Source organism: Lathyrus oleraceus, chromosome 7 (genome assembly GCF_024323335.1).
Source record: "Lathyrus oleraceus cultivar Zhongwan6 chromosome 7, CAAS_Psat_ZW6_1.0, whole genome shotgun sequence".
In the NCBI taxonomy this organism is placed as follows: Eukaryota; Viridiplantae; Streptophyta; class Magnoliopsida; order Fabales; family Fabaceae; genus Lathyrus; species Lathyrus oleraceus.
The window spans coordinates 113378382-113390196 of record NC_066585.1 but is presented as its reverse complement, the minus strand read 5'-3'; the positions used below and the strand labels follow the sequence as shown (position 1 = coordinate 113390196).

The following is an 11815-nucleotide window of genomic DNA, read 5'->3' as shown; positions in this document are numbered from 1 at the left end:
GAATAATAAAAACTAGGTGTTACATTATGCTGTTAATTGGCTCGTTTTTATTTCCCGAAGGTAGTGGTTTTAGCATGCATATTATGTATTTACCTCTACTTAGACATGTAGATAGAATAGGAAGTTACAGTTGGGGATCTGCTTGTCTAGCCTATCTCTATAGCTCCTTGTGCAAAAACTCACACAAAGACACGTCTACATTTTTTAGATGTGTTGTTTTGCTACAAGCATGAGGTTGGTCAAGACTACCGTCTCTAGCACCCGTCAATAACAACCTTTTCACATTTCCGTATGCACAAAAGTAAGTTGTTTAAATTGCTATATCTTTACTTACTTCTTTAAAGATTATTACCTCTAACTAATATTTTTTGACTTTTTGGTGTAGATGGTCTGCACGTGGTATGAGTTACAACATATGTCCAAGACACTGTATTACTCAGTATCGCAACCTGTTGGATCACCTTCGACCGACAGACGTAAGGAAAATAACTTAATTATTCGTTCTATTTTGTTAACTTCTTCTACATTGACTATAATCCTATTTTCTTTCACATTTCAGTTCATTTAGCGTCCATACCTTAATTTGGATCATGACCATGAGGTCAACGCTGAAGACGCGGCCGTATGGACTGCATGCACATCGATAATACGGTTCACAACTGTGAAGATGCACAACAGTGATCGTGTGAAGCTGCAGTTCGGTATGCCCCAAAATATCCCAGATCCTCCAGCTAGCCTAGGAGAATGGCATATGCGCAAAGTTAACGACTAGTGGAACTTCAATCCATGGAAAAGCTTCGCAAGATCGGAGTGTCGTAAATGGAAGCACCGTCATGACCATGTGTTAACTGACGCAGTCATGCTAACTGAAGAAAAACCAAGTCGTACTTATATGGCTTGGTACAGATCGGTTGGTTTTCAATTCATCGCCGAGGATATGTATTTGTACGACCCATGCCAGATGACTTACACACCTGACACCTCAACATCAAACCCCCAACGATAGTGTCAGACCGGATACACACAACCCCCTGTCCGTCAAATGTTCCGTTCAACCAACACACAAACATACAACCAAAACATTCCATACACCCAACCCCAATACCAAGAGCATACCCCATACCACCACTAACAAATTGACCATCAACCTGAGACTCAACATCGCTTCGCACCCACCCCATCACCCTACCAAAGTCGCCTAAGCCAGAACACCCAACGATCATTCAACACCAACCGCCCCTCCTCCTACCGTAGCCAAGAAGCCCAAACCTCACAAAACCAAAACATCCAACAACCCTATCTCTACCAAACACCCCAACAACCTTTCCTCGACGCATCGTTCACACCCATGTCTCCCTTCAACCGTCTCGGTCGCCCATCAATGAGTCAACCACATTCCAACTTCTCTGGCATGGGTCATGAGCTCAACTACGGCGGTACACCATCGATGCATACTGAAGACTATGCCGACTTGTCTGACTACCTCAACATACCTTCTCCTGTAGTTGGTAGTGATGCTCTTGGCCCCTCAGATGCTCAAACACCAGTACCGAATCATCAACGTGGGTTAGGGCACGGGTTAGGGTAGCTAGAGGATGTGGGACCGGAGGTCGGTTAGGTGATCCCGGTCATCGCCATTAGGTTTCTTTGTGTAAACAGAAAATTTTATTAATATCAATTGGTCCTATATCAAATTTATCTATCACGTATACCATTTACCAAAAAAAATTGCATTTTACACTGAGTCTCCAATTGAATTGGCGCCTCCATTCAAATTTTAAGAGGAGTCTCCAATTCAATTGGTGTCTCCTCCTAAAAGTGGGGTAGTTTGGGATTTTTTTTAAACCAGGGGTATTTTGGGAATTTTCTTGAAAAAGTGGGTTATTTTTGTAAAAAATCCACTTAATTTAATATTTCCTTTAGTCTCTTAACTAAAAACTATAACAAATTTTCTCTTTTTCAAAGGTTAAAAAACCCCGCAATCGATAATAATGCGTAAAAATATATAACTCTTCATAGGGAAGCACTTTAATGAAATACTTAAAAAAAGAAGAAAAAAAAGCAGGTAAGATAATAATGTCAAATAGATTGCAACGTCAACAGATCTTAACGGGTTTTTACAAAATTTGATAGAAATAACTAATTTTACTAACAAGGTGTTTTTATGGGACTATCATGTAACGTTTTTTAGTTAAGGTACCGAAGCGAAACATTGAATTAAATTAAGAGACTAAAAGATACTTTAAGTGAATGAAAGGTATGAGGGAGTACATGCCAATTTTCACCAAGCAGTATGTAGGGATTACTTTTATTCTGGGAAAAATTTAAATTCATGCTGATAGATATTGATGATTTATCCCCTTTTCTGATGCTTATCACCATCACAAGATCTTGCAACTATGAAGCTATTGCATTATGGAACCAATATTCGTCAGGTTAAGCCCATCAATGGGATGGATACCTAGTGCATTTCAGAACTAATTGATACATCAATGGATACCTACCAATTGATGAGGAAAAAAAAACAAATTCATGTCATTTAGACAATATAAGACCTTCCAAAACTTGACATTGACATAGTTAACATTTAAGGAAGGTGCATCAGTCAAGTTGGCCGCGATCAAGAATGATCCGCCAGGTCACTTAAGAGATTGACAATATCATGAGAGGTTTTAAGAAGGTAGCGTGCGCTTGATCTCTTCCGTGCAACGGCACAAGAGAAGTAGTTATCACCTTTAAGATCAAGAACTGAAGAACCCTCATGTAACGATGTTCTATCACGAGTTGTTGTTCTCCAAGGATCACTACTTGTGCGTTCAAGGTCTCTCCTTTCTATATTTGACATCGAGCGTTGCTTCTTATAGTAAGTTGCTTTAGATCCACTTTTGCTGGACGAAGCTCCACCTTTGGTGGATGAAGCTCTTGGCAGAGATGATAGCCTGTGAGAATTGGACAGCATTGCTTTTGCCATTGGAGATGATTCCAAAGGGAGCTCTGGCTCAAAAAATTTATAGACATCTTCATCCTGAAACAATTGAGTTTGCAAAAAGCATTGAGTTTTCTAACAATATAAAGCAACAACTAAGCATATAAAAATAAACAAAACCTTTGCTAGAAAGTGGCCAATGCATAGGACATAATCAATTGGTTCCTTCATGCCTTTGCTATGAACTATCTCTCCAAGGATACGATCGATAGCCGCTCCCTGCATCAAAAGTCATAGTAGGAAGGCCAAAAAATTAGTGTCAGGTCTTAGCATATAGAAGAAAAACATCTGAACAGAAAATCATAATAGAGAGTGTGTATTAGCCAACTGGAATTTTTGTACCTTTGACACACCAACTGCACGAACCTCGACAGATCGACCACCTTGGACAACATCAAGAGATGCATTTGATATCGGCCCTGTCCAAAGATGCTGAAGCAGATCTCTTGCTTGAAGTCTTCCAAACTCAATATCTAATATTTAGTCAAAATAAGTCGGCAAATAACCATAAAAAAGACTCAACTTTTGATGACATGTATCAGTAAAAAGATCTTACTAGAAGAAAACCAGTAAAGTTGAAATGGGGAAAATGAAGATGGCCTCAGTATTGTCACATACCTGCATACTTATAGCTCCATATAATTGAAGTCTCCCGAAGCTCAAAATGAGACCTTGGGGTTCTTTCAGTGAAATACTCAAAAACATGCTGAAGTTTTATAAAAATATGAAAAAGGTCAGACTTGAAACCCAAGAAACTTAATATAAGAAACACTTGTTTCATGCAGCTAAACTACCTTTACACTATCAACCCAATCCATGTTTAAATTTTCAGGCATCGTTGTCATCCATTCGCTTGAAGTAAGTCGAAGAAACATCCCATTTTCTGCTGCCAACCACATATTGTATTCACCAAAATTCTGCAGAAAATAGTTGTTATTACAAAAGCAAGTGATTCCGAACATTGAAAAACAAATAAAATTTTCTAAAGAATACTTTGTCCAGGACAGCTCTACCACTCCCACTTAGAACAATTATTGTTGTCTTTGGATCTTCAGATAACTTCTTTAAAGGCTCCTTCAGATCCGGGTGTACTTTTAGTTCCATTTCTTTAATCTGACCACCCCTTCCAAGAGTATCAACTGGTTCAGTCAGAGTGGCATTGAAACCCTGCAGTCCACAGTAATAATTTGTTGCATCACATACCATTGTTAAGTATTTGATGATCTATTCTCACAGCTTACCAGTATAATTAATCGATTATTGGATTTTGAGTAACAATCAACTGCCACTTTATTGGGAAGTAATGGAGGAACTTGTCTTTTTCTAAGCTGAGCTTCAACAATGGTATCATTCAGTTCACTGTATAAAAGAAAACCAGTGTGTTTAGAACTAGTATCCATAAAATACATAGATGTGACAATGAACACCATAAATCATATCTCCTGATGAAATTTCGTAAGCATCTCATAAAACAATCTTCTCAACTTCTACTGTCATGTCAAGTTAGTTATAACCGGCCATAGTCCTTGTCAAAACAATGTTATTGATAATCGATTATTGTTATTAGAGGGAAAAAATGGCATGGAACAAAACTAGTTCAAGAAAAACATAATGCAAGTATTGTTACAGGATTAAAACCTCACAAAAGTTGCAGCCCATTCTTGCGATGTGTGAGTTGTCACATGCTTGAAATTAAACTGATGCCGTTTTTCTCTTTCATCAGCTGGCATATCCAAAGCATAACCAATAGAAGCAGCAACTTCTGTGATGTTCCATGGATTTACCAAGATAGCACCAGCACCAAGAGATTGTGCTGCACCTGCAAACTGATAACATATAAATAATTATGGCAATCTTTGTAAATTAAAAAGTACTGATTTTTCATATACGAAGAGCAATTAAAACAACAGAAGATCCAACTGACGCAACTAATTAAAAGAGACATAAAAGAAGTGAATTACCTCACTTAAAATGAGAACCCCCTTCTTGGAAGCTTGACATGCAACAAATTCATAGCTCACAAGATTCATTCCATCCCTTAATGATGTAACAAGTGCTACATCTAAACAAGATGAAAAATTTGGAAAGATTATGAAATTTTTTATTAAAACATAAAAGATGTCACACAGATAGGGACTTTCACCAATCATCAGATCAATATCACATTGCTAGGATACTAAAATATTATTAAAATAGAAGGATAACATGGACTATATCTTGTATAACAAGGTATAAAATTAGTACCAGTAACTGCATAGAGTGCACATAACGCATGAAAGTCAAGTGACCGATCCTGCAACCATAGAAACAGATGGATAAGAAATGTTAACATTATCAGTTAAATAACAGTAACAAAGGTTTTCAGCATGATCTGTCTATGAACTTGTTGGTGATTTTAGTATCATCAATGTATTTTAGTAGTAATGTGATTTGCTATAGGCCGATGCAATTATGCGTTAAAGCTTGGAAACGAGTTAGGGGTAGTGCGGAGTGCACGCTCGTCGAGCCAACGTATAATTGAATGCGAATAATTGAAACGGGGTTCCAAGGGGCGAAGCCCCTGGCGGGGTGCGGGGCAGCGCCCCGTTTGAAATTTTCTTTTGATCAGTTGAATCTTTTTCCAACCGACGTAACCGTTTCTGAACAGTTGCGTCTTTTCGGTTTCTGTTATTGATCTCCTATATAAGGAGTCATTTGGCCTCAGTTTAAAAACATATAACGAAACCAAACTTTCTCTCTACATTCCTGAATATTTCTCTTTGCCAGAAACAAATTGTTCTTCAAGAATTATCCCCACAAAGATTTCCTGAACCCAGGCAAGAATAGGGTCGAAATACTTTGTTCGGAAAGTGTACGAACACGATTCTTCGAAGTTATCCAGGATTATCATACCCGATTCTCTAACAAACGAACAAAGTATTTCGTGATAATCATGGCTGGAGGAAGCACCGTCAAGGAGATGACTACAAACTTCGGAAAATTGACAAGTTTCAAGGACAAGACTTCAGGCGTTGGCAGAAGAAGATGCATTTCATGTTGACAACGTTGAAGGTGGTGCACGTCCTGTCTACACCGATTCCAGAACTTCTGGAGGAAGACACGGTTGAAAATCTGAGACGCAGATCAAAATGGGAGAACGACGACTACATATGCAGAGGGCACATTCTTAACGGTATGTCTGATCCCTTATTTGATATTTATCAAAACATAGAATCTGGAAAGGAATTGTGGGATTGTCTCGAATCCAAGTACATGGCAGAGGACTCATCCAGTAAAAAGTTCCTGGTAACCTATTTCAATCCGTCTGATCCCTTGAGACAGATATTGTTTCATCCATCTTCAATCCGTGTTGTGTGAACTGTCCAAGGATTCGAAGGAGTTCATTGAATTGTTCCATGACAGACCTCGATTCAACCATTTTGTAATTGTTGAAATAGGTTACCAGGAACTTTTTACTGGATGAGTCCTCTGCCATGTACTTGGATTCGAGACAATCCCACAATTCCTTTGCAGATTCTATGTTTTGATAAATATCAAATAAGGGATCAGACATACCGTTAAGAATGTGCCCTCTGCATATGTAGTCGTCGTTCTCCCATTTTGATCTGTGTCTCAGATTTTCAACCGTGTCTTCCTCCAGAAGTTCTGGAATCGGTGTAGACAGGACGTGCACCACCTTCAACGTTGTCAACATGAAATGCATCTTCTTCTGCCAACGCCTGAAGTCTTGTCCTTGAAACTTGTCCAATTTTCCGAAGTTTGTAGTCATCTCCTTGACGGTGCTTCCTCCAGCCATGATTATCACGAAATACTTTGTTCGTTTGTTAGAGAATCGGGTATGATAATTCTGGATAACTTCGAAGAATCGTGTTCGTACACTTTCCGAACAAAGTATTTCGACCCTATTCTTGCCTGGGTTCACGAAATCTTTGTGGAGATAATTCTTGAAGAACAATTTGTTTCTGGCAAAGAGAAATGTTCAGGAATGTAGAGAGAAAGTTTGGTTTCGTTATATGTTTTTAAACTGAGGTCAAATGACTCCTTATATAGGAGATCAATAACAGAAACCGAAAAGACGCAACTGTTCAGAAACGGTTACGCCGGTTGGGAAAGGATTCAAATGATCAAAAGAAAATTTCAAACGGGGCTTCGCCCCTTGGAACCCCGTTTCAATTATTCGCATTCAATTATACGTTGGCTCGACGAGCGTGCACTCCGCACTACCCCTAACTCGTTTCCAAGCTTTAACGCATAATTGCATCGGCCTATAGCAAATCACATTACTACTAAAATACATTGATGATACTAAAATCACCAACAGAACTTCAGTTCATTTTTCACATTTCCCAAGAAGGTCAATAGTTAAAATCTTAGTAAAGGGATCTTTTCGTTTAATAGTTGCATTCCATATGCAGGAATGATATGACAAGATTTGTGTTTTCAATGAGATTCCAGATAGTAAAAAAATTCATCCAAACTCGTGATTGTACAACATTGTCACGAACCAAGCAAGAAATCTATGTCTAAAACCATAACTGAATGTTTATAACACTAACCAGATGGTGTATCGGGACAGCAGTAAGTGTTCCAAATCTTCCATTGATGCGTCCAACAATTTCATGCACCTGGCTTGTAAGCTTTTGATCTGTCACAACATTAAGCAAAAAATATCACAACTAATGTAGAAAAAGAGTGTCTCAACCATGAATAAAATAAGACACGAGAGTCTAAATCGATGAAAAAAACAATGCTTCAAGGGATAGTTTACATGCCTAAAAATAATAAACTTACATTCAGAGACATCTGTCCTAGTAGGCACAGCAATTTGCAGCAAGACAACTTTATCACGCCAATGTGCATTCTCTTCTAAGAACTTCTCAAAAGCCAAGATTTTCTGAGGAATTCCTTTTATCATGTCAAGACGATCAACGCCCAACATTACCTGACCATTTGATTATAAGAACAAAGTGATTCAAATGGTGCATGTTTATCAGAAACAAGCAGATGCAGATTAGACGCAAGAAACCAAGGAATGGTCTCAAAAGTTCTCAAACTGTTAAACTTAGGCATTTGGCATATGTGCCTCTTACCTTTCGGCCTGCAAATCTTTCTTTCAATTCTTTCAAGTGATTCTGGACTTCAGGAAGCGCAAGGGCTCTAATAAATCTTTCAGAGTCAATTCCAATAGGAAACTGAAGTTTCACAAACCCAAAAATAAAAGATTGTCATCATGAGAAGGAAATAAGGGAATGCATATTCATCGATGAAAGTATTTAAATGCTGCTAACTCCACTGATAAGTGCATTTAATTAGAAAAGATGGAGAATATCTGCAGATATACCGCAGCCACACGGGTTAGCTTTCCTTGATCTTCTACTCCTTCAGGTGTACCTTCTATCCCAAGAATTCGAGTACAAGCACTTACAAAATGCCTAGCATAATCGTAAGTATGGAATCTGTGAAGTGGATAAATGTATGTATCAAAACCATAACATTAGACAAAATGTTTGCAGTTCCTAAAAATAAATTCAATAGAATAACCACTTGATATTAAATTCATATGATGTAACTGTTTTAAGAAATAATGAACCATATGGACACAGACAACGTTTGCCATCATTGAGATGCAAAGATAACATACCCCACCAAATCAGCAGCAAGTACAGATCTCAAAAGATATGATCTAGATGGCAGAGTCCTATGTATTTCGGAGGAAGGAAAAGGTGTATGGAGAAACCATCCAACTTTCATTTTGTCATTGTATTCTTTCAAACATCTTGGAAGAAACATTAGGTGATAATCATGGCACCAAACAACATCTCCATCCTGATAATGCTTATTCACTACATCAGCAAACATTTGGTTTGCCTTCTTATACGCATCGAATTGAGTTTGGAAACTACGGGTGGTAGCAAGTCTATCCTCTTGTGGAAGTCCAAGGTAATGAAATAACGGCCATAAGATGTTGTTGCAATAACCATTATAGTATTCATTAACTATATCCTCATCAAGAAACACCGGAATGCATCGCTGCAGTTAACAAATGCATAAATAAAAGCATGATTATAACTACAATGATAGGAATCTCCATACTTTTGAATTACTAAATTTGCTCAAACTCAACAATGATACAAACAATAATCAATACCATTTCAGCTAAAGCTTTAGTCAAAGCTTTCTGCCCAACTTCATCAGGCACATTCACACCAGCCCATCCAATCCATCTTGTGTCAAACTCCTTTACACCTTCAACAGAAACAACAAACTTCATACAACACTTCACTCTACAAATAGAAATATATCTATATCTCCAAATAAACAATTCCATTAAAAAGTTTTGAAGGTAAACAATTATCATTTTTGTAATCTCGTGTTGTTGGTTGTCAATCGCAGATCGCAAAAAATAGCAGTTTGTTCAAATTCTGTACGCAATAGTGTTACAACACCGCTATTTAAAGATAATCATATAACAAACAACATACCTGAATTACAACAGACATATGAATCAAAAAACAAGTTAGTAGGAAAAAATAAAACAAATTGATGCAAAAGTAACAAACTTTTTTCTTGCCTAAAAGTGCACTGACAAGGCCACCAACACTGATCTCAAGGTGATATGAATCCACACCCTCCCTAACAGCAGAAACAGGCAACCTATTAGCTACCACCAACAAACGTTGTTTGCGAGGCCTGTCATCAGCAGCCCCCGTTTCCGCTACATCTTCAGCTTCATTCTCACTTAAGAATGAATCACTAAGTTGTTCTGACTCTTTGTTGCCATCTCTTCCGTCCTCGGTCGATTGAGTATACCGGCTTGATTTCCTTAGCTCTCTTTCTCTCAAAAGCCTTTCCAATCTTGACCTTGGTGTTAAAGGAGGAATGTAATTGTTCCCTTGCATACGCTTGGCCTGAAATTTTCCATGAAGTAAAAAATTTATAATTCTCAATCACATTCTCAAACAAACACAAAAATAGTTGCACCACACTCCAATTAAATTTACTACAGTTTCTGTCACATTCTAATTATATATAACACTTTTACCTAGAAAAATCGTCACTAAAAAAAAAAGCATTCTAGGGTCCTCTTATTCTATTGAGAATTACCATGGCTAAATGTAACTCATTCACAGGTTGAAAATTGAAACAACGTCTACGATCATGCCTAATTCTTGTTACAAACTTACAATCCAAGAATGTAAATTGTAACGTTTGTAACAAAGTTTGAATCGTGAACAAAGAATTATAGAAATGAAATAAAAATTAATGAGAAAAAAAAGCACTTTTTGAAAGGGATTATTAGAAAGGGTTACCTGGTTATGATTATCAGAATGTATGTAGATCTTTTGATGCGATGATTTGAGTTTTTTCACGTTAAATTGATGTCAACAATACGTAGCATGGTTTTGTGCAAGAGTGATGAAACAAGATAGTGATCATGATGACGTAGCAAAGAAAATAATCCAAATATGTAAATAAATATGTTAATTAAGTATGAGATCAAAAGTCATGGAGGAGAGTTTAAGGGCTTCTGAAGTTGCATGCAGATTACAGTTCACAACAAATCAAAATACTTTTTTTTTTATTTACAAAAAAACCTAAATAACTTGATCTCCAAATTAATATATTTAATTATTTAATTTCAGTGTCAATGTAGGTATAATTTAGTATGGTGTAAAACTTTTATAAATCCAATAAAATCGTATTTCACTTCACATTGCCACTTTATATATTAGTTTTTAAAAATATTGTCACCTTGTCATATATATATATATATATATATATATATATATATATATATATATATATATATATATATATATATATATATATATATATATATATATATATATATATATATATATATACCGGCAAAGAACGAGATGATGATTGGAAAAGATAGGTGGATCGTTGTATTGTGATGAGTTGCTTTTCGATGCGGTGGAGCGCTGCTGGTTTGCAAGGTTAGCCCTTCAACGTTCAAGTTAATGAGAGAAATGAATAGTGAATATTTGAGTAGGAGTGAGTTTACCTGAAAGTGATGCGCTAACTCTTCTTTTATAGGGGAATTTATTGGTAACTGAAATGCAAAGGAGAGCGTGGAATACAGGTGACCGTAGAATGAATTAGGTTGTGTTTAACGGGTTCCCATATGGAGTAATGTGAAATGACTTAGGACTATCTTATGTATCTTTGCCATGCTCAGCATTATTTTGGTATTCGGTCTCATGTTTTCGTATGGCTTGGTGACCGGTCCAGAATAATTGCCCATAAGCCATTGCCTTTTGATATGAAGGGTAATGGCTTTGCAATAACTATCTTGTATGTCTGGGGAGTGTTAGACGGTAGACCAATATCTAAAAGGGTGGTGAATAGATCACAAGTTAAATTTTGAATCAAAATTGGTTTTGAAAAAGTTTATAGTACGGAAGCAAGTTTCAATTTTTTTTTGATCAAAAATCGTTTAACGAACCTACTATCGAAAAGCTTGGATATGCGTACAGGTGTCAATACAATGATAATAATCCACAAGTCAATCAGCAACAGTTAAACACAAATGGTTGAATATAATATAATAGGAAAAGTCTATCTCCAATAAACAAAACACACAAAAAATTAAGTCATGCAAGTTGTCGAACACTTAGTGTGCGATCAACAATGTTTAGAACTTTATGTAGTGTTTGTTGTTCTTAGAAATCCAATCACAACCAAAGGGTTTGTGATCTACACAACAACACAAATTTCAAAATGCATTCAAAATTATGATCCAAACAATATTGATCAAATGATCAATGCAATCGACAATTTGCAAATCACAAAATAAAATAGAGA

The 11815-nt window shown here is 36.8% G+C and overlaps 1 protein-coding gene across 1 annotated transcript; it reads right to left on the bottom strand.

The window, feature by feature from the left end:
- Positions 1-2321: 2321 nt before the first annotated feature.
- LOC127101777 (alpha,alpha-trehalose-phosphate synthase [UDP-forming] 1) lies at positions 2322-10482 on the bottom strand. The gene is made up of 18 exons (XM_051039221.1): positions 10297-10482; positions 9558-9894; positions 9135-9232; positions 8628-9016; positions 8328-8442; positions 8077-8178; positions 7778-7928; positions 7543-7631; positions 5231-5279; positions 4948-5048; positions 4625-4812; positions 4228-4345; positions 3980-4153; positions 3781-3903; positions 3605-3692; positions 3329-3459; positions 3107-3205; positions 2322-3025 (listed from the first exon to the last, which is right to left on the bottom strand). Exons 2-18 carry the CDS (start codon positions 9883-9885, stop codon positions 2621-2623), a joined length of 2748 nt encoding a protein of 915 aa, XP_050895178.1. The 5' UTR covers positions 9886-9894; positions 10297-10482; the 3' UTR covers positions 2322-2620.
- Positions 10483-11815: the final 1333 nt, after the last annotated feature.

Coding starts and splice junctions, on each gene's coding strand:
- LOC127101777 (XM_051039221.1), bottom strand. CDS start 9,885: ATGCAAGGGAACAATTACATTCCTCCTTTAACACCAAGGTCAAGATTG. Junction 8,443..8,627: donor CTTGCTGCTGATTTGGTGGG/GTATGTTATCTT, acceptor TCCACTTCACAG/ATTCCATACTTACGATTATG. Junction 3,693..3,780: donor ATTGGGTTGATAGTGTAAAG/GTAGTTTAGCTG, acceptor ATAAAACTTCAG/CATGTTTTTGAGTATTTCAC.